General features: G+C 42.6%; 1 protein-coding gene across 1 annotated transcript in view; it reads right to left on the minus strand.

Moving 5' to 3' along the window:
• HECW1 (HECT, C2 and WW domain containing E3 ubiquitin protein ligase 1) overlaps nt 1-19276 on the minus strand; it is a 417448-nt gene that overhangs the window by 230739 nt on the left and 167433 nt on the right. Inside the window, 1 exon segment of the mRNA XM_019451074.2 lies at nt 4188-4512. Within this exon segment, the coding sequence (XP_019306619.1) occupies nt 4188-4476 (289 nt within the window). The 5' untranslated portion in view covers nt 4477-4512.

Below are 19276 nucleotides of genomic sequence, written 5' to 3' on the forward strand. Positions count from 1 at the left end.
AGAAGAGAATCGACAAGTAAGCGCAGAACCAGTTAAAAAGGAGAATTGATCCACTATCTACATCTCCTAAGCCCAATAAAGAAAATGCAACCTGACTTCTGCTTCCCAGAGGAACTCACACTTTCTGATAATCAAAGGGGGGCAAAACCACTCTCGATTGAGAACCTCTGGTCTATGATTAAAAGCACTCAGCAAAAGAACAGTAAGAGAATGTTAATCTTTTAAATGTTTTTCATTTATTTTTTTTGGGGGGGGGAGAGGGGCAGAGAGAGAGGGAGACACAGAATCTGAAGCAGGCTCCAGGCTCCAAGCTGTCAGCACAGAGCCCAACAAGGGCTTGAACTCACAAACTGAACTGTGAGATCCTGACCTGAACTGAAGTCAGACACTTAACTGACTGAGCCACCCAGGTGTCCCAATATTTTCATAATTTTAATTACACATTTATTCCATGTTTAAGCAGTTTTAATAAGGGCTGCTTCCAACAGAGTCAAAGGAATGGTTATTTTTTAAAAAACTGATAGTCCTAAAGAGGGTTTTAAGATTTTAAATATTATTTTAACATGAATGTGAGATGAAGAGGTGAAAAATACTTGAATAGATACATTCTCATTGACTTAGCATTCTAATGACTAGAGGTATTAGTTGTATCCTCCAACTTATGTATCCTAACTCAATTATACAAGACTGTTCCCTTAGTATGAGTAAGCATGAGTAATGCTTAGTATGAGTCAGCATTGCTGACTCTCTAACCCTAAATATAGAACTCATAAATAATTAGGTTTTATTTGTCAAAGTCAAGTAGGCATTTTCAAATGAATAACGGCAGAACTATTTTCTGGAAATGCCGATTTCTAATAAACATGTTTCTATGTACTTATTTTTGACCAGGTGATGACCTTCTTCCCATTTACTGAACTTTAAAATCTGTTTCCATGTTCCTATTGGTTTGGTAAGAAGCTTTTGTCTATAGTGCACAGTTACAACGATTGAGTACCCATCTAAGGGTGAAGGCTAGGCTGAACGAAGCCTGGGAATTAAGGTAATTTGTTATCACACATCCAGAGACTAGAGCTCCCTGACAAGGTAGATCAAGACATGAAGTATTGATCAACGGGCAGTAAATGTGCAGTGTCTCATCAATTCTGCTCAATGATCCTGAGAAGAAAGTTATGTTTTCCCCTCTGTTTTGGAGATAAGAAACCTAGAGCTCTGATGACAGTACCTGTCTGGGGCCATACATCTGGCCAGTGGCAGGATAGAATTCTAAACGAGGTCAAGCTGTCACTGAAACCACATGATCTTTCCCCATTCTGTGTCACCAGGAGAGAGAATCCTTCGTTACTCCATATCGAGCTCATGGCCACTCATAAAGGAGGGCAACCAAATTGGATTTCACAGATAATAACGGTAATGCTACTGTCACTGTCCCATCACTGGGTTCCTGGCTAAGGACGGCACTGGTGTTGGTGAGAGGGCCACACGTGCCCGTCCACATGCAGGTGTCTCACTCTCTATGGCAGAAGAAAAGTCGTGTATTCCTGGAGCTCTAGAGGCCAGAGCTAAAAGCATCACAAACCTGGCCTCACGTGGACAGGTTGTCCACTGGCGTGGAATGATACCATACCAGGTTCCACTGAGATGTTCCTATGGGCAGCATGGGGTCTGCCACCAGGCGAGGGCAGCTGTGTGGCCTTGGGAGCCACTGCATCGCCATTTCTTCAGTGGTGAAATGACAGATTAAAAGAAATCATCATCTCTAAATCTTTAGGCCTAGAATGGTGATTCGATCTTTGGCAAGACACTGCAAATCTGACAGACACGTTACTAAGGACCTACAAATTATGAACTCTTAAGGCACACAGATAATTTTGGATTTGGAAATTATTTCTGAAATGCTATGTTGCCGAAAGTGTTGGCGTTCTGCATTAAATAACTTCACAGTTATATATGTGCAGCTACTATGAGAAGAGCAAACTGTCAAGTTAAGATCCTAAGATGACGAGCTGTGTTTACTTTTGTCTCCGTCAGAATGTCATGTTAACACCAGATCTTATTCATTCCTAGAGTTTTACGACATTTGATGCTGCTGACTGCCCCTTCCTTCCTCCGCCACTTTCTCTTGACTTCTGTGACGTGGTCTAAGTCTCCATCCTTCCTCCACCTCCTTTGTGAGCACCTTTCCTGTCCGTCCCTCTGACAGAGGTGTTCTGGTCCTCTTTTCTACACAATCCACAATGACTTAATTGACTCTTGGGGTGCCAGTTACCCCAAACCTCCACCCACAGCCTGGATCTAGGGCTGAGCTCCAGATCTGCCCATTCCTTCATCTTGGATGAATGTCTTTGGATTTCTCACCTTCCCCACAAAACACTCTCCTCCTCCAATGGTTCCCTGAATGAATGAATGAATGAATGACAACAGGACTCACCACTGCAGGAAAGTACAGCTTCAAAGAGCTGGTTCAAAACTAGATCTGGGGCCAAAACCCTAATTGCCTAAGGTGCTAAACAAGTAACATTTCACAATGAAAGTAGGGATGGGTGGGAGGGAGACTGTGGCAAAACTAAAGGGTGCAGACCAGGCTAAATGAGGCAGTTAATGCTTAACTTTAGCAAACTAAAGCCAAGTAGAATTACAGGCTCAGTCTGCCAAATTGAAGGCTTTTGTGAAAGAAGCTAGAAATTTGGATTTCAATGTGAAATCTCTACATTTTTCAATGTTGATAACTTATCAAATTTAAAACAATGTGGACTAAAAATATGCTTGGTGGGCTGTTATTTTGCAAGCTCTGTGTTAGATTGATGGTATCCAAACAATTTTACACAAGAACTATTTTTTCAGCAAATTCAATTTTACCTAAGTCCAACTTAGCTAGTAACCATTACTTGTGTACAAATTTAAAAAACTATGTTTCTCCATCTTTACAATAATGCATATATTGTAAATACATCAGCCAAGCTGATTGCAAAGCCGTTAAGAGATCTAAAAATATTTCCCTCACAGCTAGTTAGTTAGATAAGATCCCCTTTAGTTTATCAGAAAAACAGTCCAGGTTGCAAAATACTTAGAACAATCCACTGGGTTCTGTGATATTCCATGTTAAATCAGCATTGTGTGTCAGAATGCGTAAATTGCTCCTTGCACAGACTAATGGCAGAAGGCCTGGTCTCCCTTGAACTTGGTGCCTGACTTGAGCAACTCCCCTCCCCCACCCAGCAACCACACCTCTGCTTGCCAGTTAACCAGCATAAATGCATCAATTTCTAACACACTCAATTCTATCATGTAAAATAGATCAAATACATTTTTTCATGGGATTTCAAATTTGTGAGATCTGTTTTCTGCAGCACACAGACTTGTGTGGCCATTTTCCTCTCAACCATCACTGTTCCCAGCCTGCGGTCTGCTTGCTGTCACTGTCCACTGAAGCCCGTTACATCTTTTGAATACAAAGCAGTAAGAATGGTCAAAGAACAGGTGAAAAGAGGCACATGATTACGTTGGAAACAAAGTAGAACCCCCTCCGTAGAGATGTGTGTCCTTTGCTTGTGTATATGGTGTTGCTTTGGTGTTATAAACATACGGACTTGAAAACAGGCTTTTGATATTAACTTATTCATAATTACAAGAGCGTCTATACTTGCAAATGGTAATAACATTTGTGTTCAACCATAGCTGGCCCTTCTAACTCATGGTTTTCTTCCACTGAATAGAGATGGTAAGAGAAGCCTTAGTGAATGGGTCTCCAGTGTGTTAGAATTTGCTGTACAGGGGCGCCTGGGTTGGGTTAAGAGTCGGTTAGGAGTCCGGCTCTTGACTTCGGCTCAGGTCATGATCTCACAGTTGGTGAGTTCAAGCCCCGCATCAGGCTCTGCGCTGACAGGGAGGAGCCTGATTGGAATTCTCTATCTCTCATTCTCTCTCTGCCCCTCCCTCACTTGTGTGCTCTGTTTTTCTCTCTCTCAAAATAAATAAATAAACTTAAAAAAAAAAGAATTTGGTGTATAACACATTTGGTTGTAAATTGTGCACTTTAATTAAAGTATGGAGTCTGTTGAAATATTAAAGCATACCTAAAAGTGCATTGTGAATGCTACGCTCATTGACCACCTGACCCACATGGCCAAGACCATTCTGTCTGCAGCACTCTGTCAGCGAGTCTGGCTAAGTGCTGTCCTACTCACCAATGAGATACATGCCGATCCAGTCTCCAGCATCCACTTCCTCCTTGATGTCCCAGTGGATCACCAGGTCCTGAGAGTGTCCTATGGAGTAGTAGGAGCTGCTGACCATAAGTGTGGAGCGGCTATCTGAGGTGACCAGGTCGGTGTCGCTGGTGGAGCGGGGGATGGTGACGGTGCCGTGGGGGCCGGTCCTGATGGCCATGCTGTGGAACTGGCCAGGGTTGTAGCTGTGACGGAGTGGCTCCTTGCACCGGCGGCGATTCTGGGAGTTTCTAGATGGGGATGCCATGGCGGCCAGGCCTAAAAACCTGTTCTGGTACAGATTCTGTGGGGGAAAACAGACAATGAGCAGGGGTGGAAGATGCCAGCTCCACAATCACTGTCTTCCCAGGGAAAGAAGTATATGCTGGGAGAGATGGGCTGTGAGATAGCTGCTCTCCAAGGGAGATATGAAATACGACACAAAGCATCTTCCTCAGGGTTTACACAGGGATGGCAAGAACAAAAATGCAAGCTCCCCGAGGGGCCATGCTTTTCCATGCTCTGCTGGGGTCTGTCTCTCCCCACTCCTTCTAGCCCACAGGGATTAGGAGGACCAAATGGCCCCGGCGGTGTGACTGCCCCCAGAGTGCCGTCCTTTGAGAAATCCAGCATCAATTCAATTGGATCCAATTTTATCCTTCTTTAGGGTTGATTATGGTTATTATCACTGAACATTTTAGTGATCCCTGCAGCCTTCGACACCCTATACACAACCCGGAATTAGAGGCGGTCCCTGCTGGGTGAGGCCACCAGTCTTGCATTACAACTCTCTATCCTACAGAATGTCCCGGTCATCTGAGATTTCTATTAAGGACCTCTGATACCTTAGTAATCTTCAAACACCATAATTTCCAACAAAATCCAATCTCAGAGGACCATGTCTCCCTTGGAGCCAACGTTATTGTAGAAACCATTGTATCTGATGAGAAAAAATGCATTTTTTTTTTTTTTTTATCATTTGCAACATTGAGCATTCCATGTGAGCTGAGCCGATACTCCGCAATAGCTGGGTTGTTTGTAGCTTTTAAAACATGGGGAAAAAACATCCTTTCGAACTTGCACAAGGTATTCTTTTTTGAAACAAGCAAGTGTTCTGACTCCATCAAAGTATATTGAAACTGGGATTTAAATGTACATTTTTGGGGTTCCTGGCTATAAAAGTACATGCTATTCTACAACTAATAACACTTTTGTTTTCAAGAGAAGATTAAGGCCTAAAAATGTGTTGAGTCATGCAGTTTAGATCCCAGGGGCAGTTACTTATTACACACATCAATCAAATGCAAGTTCCTGACTTTTTGTTTACACATCATGAGGACCAGGCCTCAGCGACAGTCTACTCTTCGGATTACATAAGTCTATTTAGCAGCAATTTAGGCCTGCACTTTTTCCATCTTCCAAGAACAGGGCACTTGTAAAAAGTCCATTAACCTGATGAAGCACAGTGTTGGCATTCTGTGTCTCGGTCCTTAATGGCCATGTGGCATGCCTAGTCATTCATTATTTGAGTCTCTTGTTAGGCATTCTTCTGGCCCCACTGGCGGTAACCATGCAATTTACCATAGGCAGAAAAGCCAGACTTCAGAAAGCATCTCATCGCACTATTGGTACCATGTGGTCATTTTTTTTTAAATGCTTGTCATTATGACAGTATGAACATGGACAGACCCCAGTGTCACCTGGAAACCAGTCTTCCTGTCAGGAAGACTGGCAAAGCCCAGGAAGCATGAGCTATCTGTGCACTTCCCAGGTGCCCTGGGCTCTTTTGGGCAGTTCAGAGACCTCAGTTACCTGACCATCCTCCAGGGGCTTTGTCCAGAGACCTTTGTAAATCTCCAACAAAGAAAGGCTGCTGCTAGAGCATAAGATTTCTGCAGTTTATATAAACTTCATGTGGACTGATAACATCTTAAAGTATTATTATGGAGATTAAAAGCAACTAGGAATTAAATACTCAAGAATATAATTGCAAGTTAAACCAAAGTTGGTGCAGCACCTACCAAGTTCCAACCTGTGTATCCCGAGACGATTTACTTAATTAATCCTTCTGGTCCTCAGTAACCATTTGTAAACGGGCTGTTGTCAGAACTTAACGAGATAATGCAAATCAAGCCCTTAGCATAGTGAGTACTCAACAAATGAAAATCTGCTACTAAAATACTACTGATATTGCTTTACTAAAAAAGCCTCACTGAAACACAGGTCTTGGGCAGTTGGCCAGGCTCATTCACTGGCCAAGGGTCCCCTCACACCATCCCCAGAGCCCTCATACTTAAATCCTCCTGCAACAAACCCACAAATCGTTTCTAGTCATGGCCCTGCAGGTTTAATCACAAAACTGAAATTCCAAACATTAAACAGTCTAGTGTATTTGTAAAGGTATCATACCAATTTTTTGGAGGGGAGCATCCCTTTATCTGAAAAGTTTGTGTTTGAAAAAGGGTATTTATGCATTAATGTTGAGGCAGAGGGATTTTTATTGACATAGTATCAGTCACGGCCTCAAAAGAGATTATAGAGAGCTTTTCTTTTGTTGAAGACACTTCTGCTGTGGTATTTTTATCAGAATTCCCTGGAAACCAGGCAACTCTCCTGAAACTGTCAAGTTACACCAGTGATCCCTGTCCACGTGGTGGGAACTAAGGCATACAAGGAAACATTAGTCAAGGAAGACATTTGTCAGTAATTTACTTGATTGGAATAATGGCATTTGCCTGGAATAAGAAGGGCGCTCTCGGAGCTGTTCCTTGAAGGCTGCACTCTCCCATCCCTGTCTTTGCCCACATTCTCTCCGTTTGTACTTGCAGTAGAAATGCTTCAAGATTACGCTCCAGCACCAACTCTGCTATAACCTCTCCTTCCAGCCTTTTCCCATTCCTGAAAACATGGGCCTCTGCTCCCTGATCCCACAGGAATCCCCTTCCCCTGCAGAGATCCTTACTGTATTATTGCTAGTTGACCTGTTCATGTGCATCCCTATGCTGTGAAGACTTGAAGCCAGTGTTCCCTGCTCTTTATATCCCCTGGAACTGGCATGATTCCTGGTGCACACACACACACACACACACACACACACACACACACGCAGAGCTTCAAAACTTTAATTAATATGATGGATTTTCTTCAATCATGTCATTTCTTTTTGCAGAAAGTGTTTAAGTTTGCCATTAAAAATAGATAAAATACAGAAAGACATGACAAGTTAGTAGATAGTGCAGAGAGAGAAGAAAATAGAGACAAAAAGTTATGTACAAAGGCTAACATAAAACTAAATGCCATCATGTCCCTAAACAGGTGTTATCGTTAAAGACTCACGACAGCTGCCTCTTGAACGCAGCAGGTGGATAGCTGATTCCCAACGTGCGATTCCTTTGTGGCTATGTTTTCCCGGGCATTCACAAGTGTTCCTGGGTCACACTATAGACTCATCCGGGTGGAAGAAATAATTTAATCATTCTCCCTTCACATCTGAACCATGGGAGATAGAGGTGGATCTGTCCTGTTTTTAAATGGCCGTGGATAAAAGACCACTCTCTTCCCAGACAGTGATTCCACTGTTTTACCATCTCGCAATTCTTCCTAATTGCTAAGGCAAATCTCATGGGACAGAGACCTGACTTCTCCTCCCTCCCTGCAAAGAGGAGTGGCTTTCCCATTCTCTGTATGAGGAGGATTTTAACAGTATCACTAAATTGCTTCCAGTTTTTTCTCCATCCCATTAAGTAATTCAAGTGTCTTTTATTTTCTCTTGCCTGGGTGAAGAGTAACAGACACTGATAAGAAACCAAGAGAATATTAGTCACAGTTTCAGCAACACTGTAATTTTCCAATTATTGGTTGTAATCAAGCCTCTCTGGTTGTGGGCTATGTTAAGCATAGATTTTAACTGACCCTTGAAAAAGTGAATCCAATGTGTGAGCCGCTGAGAACAATCTATCACATTGTGACCTACTTCATAGGGAGTAAGCTTGCATTTGCTGGCTGTTTTCCTATGTGCAGCAAGGATCCAACAATGATATTTTGTTTACTTGTTTTGCTTTCCAACTTAAATAACTCAAAATTGTTAAAATGTTTTTAATTAAGTGATATATTCTTGGACTTTTAAAAAATCTTGGGCCGGCCTTGCATGTTTAATGTTTTAAGTTATTCTTATGCACTATAGTAGATTAGCAAAAACAAAACCTTCTGTAAGGAGATGGAATCTTAAAGGAAAAAATTGTCACTTCTAGGGAAGGGACATGTTATCATAGATTTTTTTTTTCAGAACACAGGGAGACAAAAGATTCTGCTTTGTCAATTTCTAACTGACAAAGTCATTAATAGCTTTTCTGTTTTGGAATATATAAAGCCGTGAGTGAGTACCATCTCAGAAATGAAAAGAAAGTGGACAAAAGCCATATCTACAATAGAGAAAATGATTCTTAAAAATTGCCTCTACACTAAGAAATCAAAAACAGTGAGTGGAAAACACAGGCCCTGAAGGAAACCTCATTAAAGTATATGAGACGAGGTTATAGAAACTGGCATTATTTAGCTGGAAGAAGGACCATAACAGTTTTTTGAGTTCAGGAACAGATTTTATTTTGAGCAAGTACATGCCTGAAGCTTTTTTATCCTACTCTCAGCTCTGGTTTTGCCATCAGGGGGTAATGGAACTTAAAAAAAATTTACATGTAACTTGTCTCTTTCTACAATGGATTTGAGAAAATTTGCAACAAAAGAAACATACAGGGAAATAGAGGAATAGAGACCTGACAGAAATTGCAAAGTAGCAATACGGAAAAGGATAATAATTATGAGCATTTACTCTATGCTGGGAGCGTGGTGCATTATAACATTAGAAACCTCCTGAGTATCACTCCTCCCTTGTCGGTGAAAACTCAGCTCAGAAAGGTGGTTAATAAACATTCCCAAGGTCCTCTTACAGTAGGAAATGGGGATGTGAGCCTGCTCTGTGTGACTGAAGTGGGCGCTTTTATCAATCTTGAACACTCTCTCCAAATTATAACCTGGGCAGATATAGTTGCAGAAACTGATTCAAATATTCCTCTGATCTTCTTGACAACCAAGAAGACATAAAGAAAGCATAGTTCTCATGATCAGAATATTAGAATTTTTGCTCCCTCCAGGTTCTTAATAAAATGCTTCACTTTAGACTTTACATGGGGAATACCACAGGATGTGGTGAACATTATCTTTTAAAAAACTTTAAAATCACAAACAGTGGCAGATTCTCGCACAAGTTTTTGACGAAAGTCAAGGTTATAATAGAAAAAGTCTATTTGGGGCTGTGTTTAGCTGTGTTTCCTTCTGACCACATGCAAAAGCCCCCTGGGCTTATTCCACCCTTTATGCTCCAAACCTCCTGCTCTCAGTTCAGTTCCTATTCCCAATCCCACATCTCTCTGTCCGGCCTTGATGCAGATAAACCAGAGCCTGAATGACCTGTTCTATCTGCAACGGTTTTACTTATTTCTTATCAGTTCCTTTCTATTAATAAGCAAGTGCCAAAAGAACACGGGCCTTGCCCAGCTCTTCTGGATCCACATTTCCAGCTAAAGTGGTGCCTGGTGAGAAGGTAGTGAGTGCTCAGTAGATGTTCTGTCGGATGAATGAATGAGTGAGTGGATGGTTCGGGATGGGGCATATCTGCCTCTGTGTTGCAGACCCATGACATGATGCTTTGCTGTTTGAGTTCAGGAACCCTTCTCAGTGCCTATTTTGCCTAAAGCACAAGGCTTGTTGTCCAGAATCCCCATGACAGGCTCCTGAATGACACTGGTAAGAAGGGAAAGGTGGGGATGAGGTCCCAACCCTGGGTCCCCTTCTGCATCTCACATCCTGAGATCCAAGTCTAGCCTGTACATTCGCATGTTTGCTCACGGGACAGAGGTGCCTGATCTGACAGATCATCAAATGGCCAAGCACTTCCGAGGAGGAAAGTAGGAGGTAGCTGCAATATTACCATCTCTATCCAACTCTTTAGCTCCTGACACCTGTCCCTGAGACTGTGCCTCAAAACTGTGTTTTAAGCCTCGAAGCCATGTGTTGAAAAAGCTGTGTTTTGTGGTGGCCATTGTGCAGAGGAATATCACAGAATTACATAAACTAAATTGTGTGGGCTCCTTTTCTTTGAAGAAGAAATAGAATCCCACACATTGCCGGCTGGAAGGGAACATTAGGCGGAAGAAATTTTAATAAGCAAATCAAACTAAGTCAAGGAATATCCACATAGGAAGTCATGATTTAACAGACAAGGGACTTGTTAAAATGACAGTCAAATGAATTATTTTAGGAACACAAAAAGCCTTACCCCTAACAGAAAAAAAAAAATCCAACAATAGGTTTAAGAGAGTTGAACAGCCCCCACCCGCACTTCTCTCTGGGGCCCCCAGTGATGGTGGCAGAGGGATGTCTTTGTTTCTTGTTGCTCTAATGCCACTCTTGCAGCTTGTATGTAAGAGAGGTGAGCAGGAGGCCCGGCCGTGCTTTGAGGATATGTACCTGTTACCATTTTGGTCAAGTCTGGAATTCTTGGTGCAACTCTGGGCCACTTGGGAGATTTATGCTTGAAGGTGTTCAATAACAAAGCTGTCAAAGTCTGGGCAGGGGTAGGGGGACAGGGTAAGGAGAGAGAGGAAGGTAGGAGGCAAGGGGGGACGTCCCATGTTATTTAAGGGAAGCATCTCCTGATCTACTTGAAAAGAGACATCGCTGAAAATGGTCTTCCTCTGTGTGTGTGTATGTGTGTGTGTCTTTGTGAGAGAGAAAGATTGGCAGACAGATGGACAGACTGACAAGAGACAGAGAATGAATAGAAATGCACAGATGCCTTTCCCTTTTCGATCTCAGACATGTCCTTGTCTTCCTCAGGAGAGTCTCATCTTGATGCAAGTTGGAAAGGTCCCTTCTTTAGGTGTTGACACATGCCAAAGCAAAGAATATGCTCTCGTTTCCCAGAACCACAGTGTCACTCCCAGCAGGTCATGGCGCCCAAGCCCCAGGGACCCCACTGACCACTTGGGAGCCCCCCGGTGGGAGTGCGAGGGAGCAACAAGGCTGTGGAACTGGGCAGCCGTAAACCACACCCCCGACCACCACAACTCCACTCCTGGAGCCACACAGGGCTGCTGTGCCAAGCAAGGTCACTGTGTCTCTTCCACACCCAGGGCACCACCACCTGCCTAACAAACCTGACCCATAAAACCAAGTCACAGAGACCCCCAGAGTGAGTGGTGGGATCGTGTCCAGTCCCTCCTGCTGCTCTAGAAGGGCAGTGGCCTGCCTTGGGCACAGCACGTGAGCAGGGGAGCCACGCCTGGAACCCAGGCTCCATGGCTAGGACCCCACTGCCTTACTCAGGAGGGAGCATCAAGCTTGCAAAGAATGTAAGCCATGGTGTGTTTTGCTCCTCTGTTCACAATCCTGTTCAGATTTGCTGACTAATCGTCAGTGTGGTCAGGCAATGAATATAGTTCTAAAAAGGACATTTCTGCAGGATTGAAATGAGGTGCTAAGTTTGCATCCTTATTGAAGTTAATCCTCAAATACCTTATTATTTGTTGCGGAGGCTCAGGGCGCCATAGAGATGCTCTCTTAAGTTGTGGCACCCCCTGGGAGGCTGGGTCCAGCAGAGTTGGTCAGATTTTTAAGTAAAAAACTGTCTTTGGTTTCTTCCTTCCTTTAGCCCATTCAACGAGCAGATGTTTATTGAATCATTAGTGTGTACAAAACATTGCACCAATTATTGAGTATGCACAGAGGGATGGATTAAACAGTGCTCCTACCCTCAAAGAGTTTTGCACAGGAGGCAAGCATTTAAGCAGTCAACTCTGAAACAACAACAAGGACCACAACAGGAGAGGTAGGCAAGGTCCTTGTGGGAGGGAGAGAGATGCTGGAAATAACCTTCCAGATGGGAGAACAGAGCCTCCGTGTTTGGAAGGAGAAGTGGGAAGGTCACCAACTGGACCTGGGCAAAGGGAAATCCAATCTAAGCAGAAGGAGCTCTGTATATAAAGACTGGGTGTTGTATGGAAACCAATTTGACAATAAATTATATTTTTTTAAAAAGGCAGAGCTTGACAAGCATACCACTGGCATACCAGTGGATTGAGGGGAAGCCAAGGGGTGAGAGGGGAGAGGGTCCCACAACACACCAAGACATAGGACCTCCTCCCTTGGAGGAAGGGCCACAGGAGATTTTTTATCTGGGGAAGGATACAGTCTGTTCACCTTAGAAACATCAGCCTGCATCAGTGAGAGGAGAGCTAGGGGCCAGGAGCCTGCTATGTCTGGGGAAGCCCATACTACATCAATCCTGAAAGCCAAGTCCACCTGTAGGGAGCACCTTCATCAGATGATTCTTTAAGTTAAACCCACAGTGCCATCTGCAACCGAGGCTCTAAGTCTCATGGAAGGATGAGAGGTAAAGGAACAAGGTTCTTGAGGGGGTCCTTGAGGGGGTCCTTGAGGGGAGTGTGTAAATGAAGGAGGCACAGTCATGGAGACCATGGACATCACCGTGTGTGGCCTATTTCCACTGGGATCTCGTGGTCCTTGCATTCACTCTGGAGTCTGGCAGTGTCAGTGCATCTAAGGCAAGTGGTACTTGTGCCTAATTTTATTGTCGGGGACACTGAATCACTTAATAACATGTGCCCTGGGACACTTTGCTCCTCAGAACTAATCAGGAGAAATAAATGTCAGGATTTTCCCATCCTTCATTTTCACAGCTTTGCCAACATTTACGTCAATACAAACTGAATTGGATTGGTTTTCTGGAACGTACTGTATTTGAAATCTTATTTTGCCATAGAATACAGTACAAAGGCTATTCTGTACCATTATAGTGCAAAGTAACTTCACCAATGGTATATGATGGCTAACTAATATGTAATTTAAACACATGTGGGCACATACAGTGTAGCTTGTACCACACCGGAGATGAGGCATATGTTATGAGCTGGATACTATCTAGTGGTGAGAAGATACATAAATTAATCATTTTAATATAGGGTGACAAAGAAACAAGTTTAGAGGGATTTGCAGGATAGGAAGGTAATTACTCATTTTGTTAGGGAAGGAAATAAGACTTAGAAATGTTTTAGGCAGAAAGAACATATGGAAAGGCGTGAAGAGAGTTACAAAGACTGCCCACGTGTGTCCAGGGACTGAAAGACCAGTGTGTCTGAAGCAGAGGGTATGCAGAGCAGGAGCAGGGAGGGGGCGGGGGGTGTGAGGCTGGAGCAGAATCAAGACCGACTTTAAGGCCAAGAAAGCCCAGGTAAGGAGAGAGGCTCTTTGGGGGACACTGAGCGCTTTTGAAGACAGGAAGGAGTAGTGGGGGACTCCCCTACATTGTGCTTTCATGAGTACTGTGATTCTGAACACTGTCCTTTGGGCAGAAGGAACACGGCAGACAGTTTCTGCCAAGGTCCTAGAGGAACTACCGGCCAGGTATATAGACATGCACAGCTCTCCCCTCAGGAGGATAGGTGGTCATCAACATGGCTTTTTTAGATCACCCGTCAGGACGGAGGAAGGCACCACCCTGGACTGCAGCTCTAACAGAAGTGCCAATCTTGGGGAACATGACCCAGGATGGCCCACGATCAGTATACAGGGGTGCTGAACCAGCCACAGCAGCATTTCCTTTTGCTATCAAAGTGCCCCAGATGAACACATCCATAGCTGGTATTAATTCAGCATTCATACGTGAGACCATTTTTTTGGAAGACAACTTAGAGCAGTAATAAAGAGGCAAACATAGATCACATCTGGCAACATAAATGCATCTGGTTTCTCCCTTCTGTGTCATACTTATGCCTCTCCCTTAACTTGAGAAGTGGCACGGCCAGTTCACATCCCAGATGGGGTCCTGGGTGAGACATTCCTTCCCAAGTCCCTCTCCTCCCCTCATTGTGCCCACTCCTGATATTTCCAGTCCAGGCTATTCAAATCCAATGCTAGCTGTCACTCATTCTCTTAGCCACACCAGGTTGTACCAGTTCAGCACCCAGGCTATAATACAAGAGCCGGTAGAGATGGTTTAAATCAAGAGATATCCTTTGGAAGAAGAAGGAAATAATTAAGAACTGATGCTATTAAAAAGGATGAGGCCTATCTTCAGTGATTTAGTTTATTGTTTTAAGTTTATTTATTTATTTATTTTGAGAGAGACAGAGACAGTGCATGTGGGGGATGAGCAGAGAATGACAAAGAGAGAATCCCAAGCAGGCTCCATGCTGCCAGCACAGAGCCCGATGCGGGGCTTGAACCCACGAAGCTGTGAGATCATGACCTGAGCCGAAACCAAGAGTCAGATGCTTAACTGACTGAGCCACCCGGGAGCCCCTTCAGTGATTTAAGATAATATGATTGGGAAAGTTGGCACGATAGGGAGAAAAATCAACCCACCAGCATCTCCATCAAGATTTGAACATCTATAGGAGAGTTAATACAAGAGCAGAGACAAAGCGTTGCATTTTAAGTGAACCGCAACTAAATGGACAAGTGTCTAGACCTGCGAAAGTCCCTTGAAAGTTCCCACAGCATCAGGATATCCCCATGGTCAAAACAGCAAATCAAGTGACCTAGATAAGTACCATATTACTTTGTTACCGGTTATTTATGGAAATGTCAAAAGGAAGGAAGAATTCTATTTTGAAAACAAAAAGTAGGATTCGTTATTCAGCTCTGATGGCACTGGGGGAGGCATCACTAAGATTATGGCCAGAGTGGATTGGGAACTGGCATTCAGGCTGTGGTTATCCAGATAACTGGGTTCCCTACTTGACTTCTCATGTGTGTCTTGCTTAGTTCTAAAAGAATATTAAGAGAAAAGAAACACTTAGCCATCCCTTTTTCAAACATGACACACTGCTGAAATTCTTGAATATCTTTCACAGAGAATCCCTCCCGACATTTGTCATACAAATTCACCTTTTTTTGATTTTTCAGAACTAAGGAGAAGGGATAATCAACTGAGGCTGCTAGGAAACTTGGAATCATGGACAAAAGCTAGAGTCTGCTGGGGATTTTAGACAGTGTTTTCAGTTTTCCAGACTAAAGGAATAGAATGGTTTTCTCCTAGTCCGTCTCTTGTTTGGATGCCTGGGACCATCACCTGAGCTTGTCTGTGATACACAAAAGCTACAGCTGACACAGTGCTTCTCCCAACAATTCCCAGCCATGGGGAATCTTTGCTCAATAGTATGGTATAGGTTTACATTAAATTCAGTGAGAAGACCATTTAATTTGATTCTCTGTGGCAATCTCCAGAAGGCGAACTAGATGATTATTGTCTGGCTAAGACATTTTCCACTCTTAAGCTGATGCCTAGAAGTCGTGGGTCTCAATGATACGGTAATATATTCAAGAGCACTTGCTGCCATTTCAATTAGTTAAAAGATAAGCCACCTACCCAGATAAATAGAACACAGGAGTCTCAATGATCTGGATATTTTAGAAAAAAATCTTTTTTTTTTTCCATCTGAGGCTTGAATTAATTATTCAGATAACATCTCTAATTTTCCCTTCTACCTCGTAGGTGGGAAACATCAGAGATTAAAGTCTTGTATCCTTCCAGGGAGTGACAGCTGTAGGAGAAGTCACGGGATGTAGGAGCAGCAGACACAGCCCTCCTTCATAGGGAGGCAGCAACAGAGACAGTGTCATCACAACGAGATGCCTGGGTTGCCATTCAAACTGCTCGTTAGGCTTTTTCACAAAACCCCCAGAGACAGCAGTATTAAAAGGGAAATGAGAAAATGAAGTAATCTGGGTTTCTGAAAGGCTGTTCAAGATGAAACATTAGTTCCCATGAAGTAAGAGTCACAGGTACCTGCTAATGAGTCTTAAGTGCATGCATTTCCAATACATTAGCTTTGTTCTTTGCAGAGGACAGGTCTTATCGCCTCTGTACCATGCGCTCCATGTCAAAACCTCAACTAACACCCACAGTCAGAGGCCAGCATTTTACTCTGGCTTTATTAACATTACTTGAAGGTGGCTAGAGCCACATTTCAGGATGGCTTTAAGCTGCTAAAGGCGGGTTTCCCAGCCAATCTTCATGTATTTATTCATTCGGTCAACAAATGCATGTGTCAAACGCTGGAAAATGAACACGAATAGGAACTATGGCATCTGCCCTGGAAAACCAGAACACACCTGAGTGAAAAATCAGTGAACCCAAGGTCCTCTGTGGAGTCATACTCTACTGACAAGGTGAGAGTTACCAGAAGAAACAAATGCAGGGCGAGAGTGGGGTGGATATTCCTGAAGGGAGAATGGTGCAAGCCAATCAGAATGTAAAGGAACCAGGAAATATTTGAAGCCCTACCCAATTTAAGTTTGCAAATATCTTCTTCCATTCAGTAGGTGCCTTTTCATTTTGTTGATGGTTTCCTTTGTGTGCAGAGACTTTGTAGTTTGATGCAGCCCAATTTGTTTACTTTTGCTTTGGTTTCCCTTGCCTTTGGAGTCAGATCCCACCCACCCATCCACCCCCCGCCAAAAAATTGCTGCAAAAAATGTCATATATATCCAGTAAGGAATGAATATCCAAAATATATGAAGAGTTCATGTAGGTGAACAACAAAACCCCAAAAAACCTGATTTAAAAACGGGCAGAGGACCTGAACAGATATTCCTCCAAAGAAGACATACAGATGGGCAAGAGGCATATGAAAGATGTTCAGGATAATTAATTATCAGGAAATATGAATTAAAAACCACAATGAGATATCGCCTCACACCTCTTAGACGGTTATTATAAAAAAGACAGAAATAACAAGTGTTGGACAGGATGTGAGAAAAGGGAACCCTCATACACTGTTTGTGGTAATGTAATCTGTGAATCCACTGTGGAAAACAGAATGGAGATTTCTCCAAAAATTAAAATATAACTGGGGCTCCTGGGTGGCTCAGTTGGTTAAGCGTCCAACTCTTGATTTCAGCTCAGGTCATGCTGTCACGGTTCATGAGTTTGAGCCTGGCATCCATCTGTCTCTGTGCTGATAGCATGGAGCCTGCTTGGGATTCTTTCTCTCCCTCTCTCTCTGCCCCTCCCCTGCTTTCTCTCTGTCTCTCTCTTTCTCTCTTTCTTTGTCTTTCTATCTCAAAATAAATAAATTAAAAAAAATTAAAATATAACTACCCTATGATCCAGTTAATCCACTTCTGGGTATTTATCCAAAGAATATGAAAATACTAATTTGAAAAGATATATGCACCCCTGTATTCAGTACAGCTTTATTTACAACAGCCAAAATATGAAAATAATCACTATTTGAAGATGACATGATAGAAGACCACAGCCTATGTTTTCTTCTGGGAATTTTATGGCTTTAGGTCTTAAATTCCAGTCTTTAATCCAGGTTGAATTATTTTGTATATGGTGTAAGACAGTGGTCTAGTTTCATTCTTTTGCATGTGGCTCTCCAGTTTCCCCAGCATAATTTTTAAAAAAAAAATTTTTTTAACGTTTATTTATTTTTGAGACAGAGAGAGACAAAGCATGAACGGGGGAGGGTCAGAGAGAGGGAGACACAGAATCTGAAACAGGTTCCAGGCTCTGAGCTGTCAGCACAGAGCCCGACGCGGGGCTCGAACTCACGGACCGCGAGATCATGACCTGAGCCGAAGTCGGCCACTTAACCGACTGAGCCACCCAGGCGCCCCCCCAGCATAATTTATTGAAGAGACTTTCCTTCCCTTATTCTATATTCTTGGCTTCTTTGTAGTAAATTAAGTGACCATATATGTGTATGGGTTTATTATTTGCTCCATTGATCTATGTGTTTCTATGCCAACACCATACTGTTTTGATTACTATAGCTTTATACTATAGTTTGAAATCAGGGAGTGTGATACCTCCAGCTCTGTTCTTCTTTCTCAAGGTTACTTGCTTTGCCTTTTTGAGGGGGTCTTATGTGATTCCATACAAATTTTAGATTTATTCTAGTTCAATGAAAAATGTCATTGGGGTTTTGATAGGGATTGCTTTGAATCCACAAGCACAGAATATCTTTTTATTTATTTGTATCTTCTTCAATTACTTTCATCAGTGTCTCACAGTTTTTAGCATACAGATCTCTCACCTCCTTGGTTAAATTTACTCCTGAGGAATTTTATTCTTTTGATGCAATTGTATGTGGTATTGTTTTCTTAATTTTTCTTTCTTATAGTTCATTATCAGTGGGTAGAAATTCAACAAATTTCTGTATATTGATCTTGTGTCCTGTAACTTTACTGAATTTATATATTAGTTCTAACAGCTTTTTTGTGGAGTCTTCAAGGGTTTTCTATATATAGTATATCTGTAGATTGCTCTGGGTAGTATGGACATTTTAATGATCTTTTAATTCATTCATTGATCTTTTCTTTTGTGCTTTTAGTTTCTATTTCTTTATTTTTACTCTGACCCTTATTTCCTTTTTCTACTTACTTGGGATTCATTCTTTTTCCTGTCTCCTTTAAGTATAGATTGTTTATTTGAGACTTTTCTTGTTTTTTTAGGCAGGCCTGTATAGCTGCAAACTTCCTCCTTAAAACTGCTTTTGCAGCATTCCACAGAGTTTGGACTGTTGTACGTCCATTTGCATTTGTCTCCAGGTATTTTTATTTCTCCTTTGATTTCTTCATTGATCCATTGGTTGTTCAGTAGCATATTGTTAAATATTAACATATCTGTGATCTTCCCAGTTTCTTCCTATAATTGATTTCTAGTTTCTTACCATTGTGATTGAAAAAGATGCTTGATATGATTTCAGTCTTGTTGAATGTACTGAAACTTGTTTTGTGCCCAAACATGTGATCCATCCTGGAGAATGTTCCATGTGGACTTGGGTGTCTCCCTGCCCATGTTCCCTGTGGGTACCTCTATAGCCTCTTGTGTGACAAACGTGATGCCTGACCCACAAGCTGAGGTTCCAAGACAAGAAACTAGGGTTTTTTTACATGAAGACTCGGGATGTGTTTCTGCTGTTAGTACAGTGTCTTGGGGGTGGTAGCCTGATGAGGACTGTCTCTCTGACTGTTTCAGA

The sequence above is a fragment of the Panthera pardus genome, unplaced genomic scaffold, assembly GCF_024362965.1.
Source record: "Panthera pardus isolate Hobbes unplaced genomic scaffold, ASM2436296v1 HiC_scaffold_8, whole genome shotgun sequence".
In the NCBI taxonomy this organism is placed as follows: Eukaryota; Metazoa; Chordata; class Mammalia; order Carnivora; family Felidae; genus Panthera; species Panthera pardus.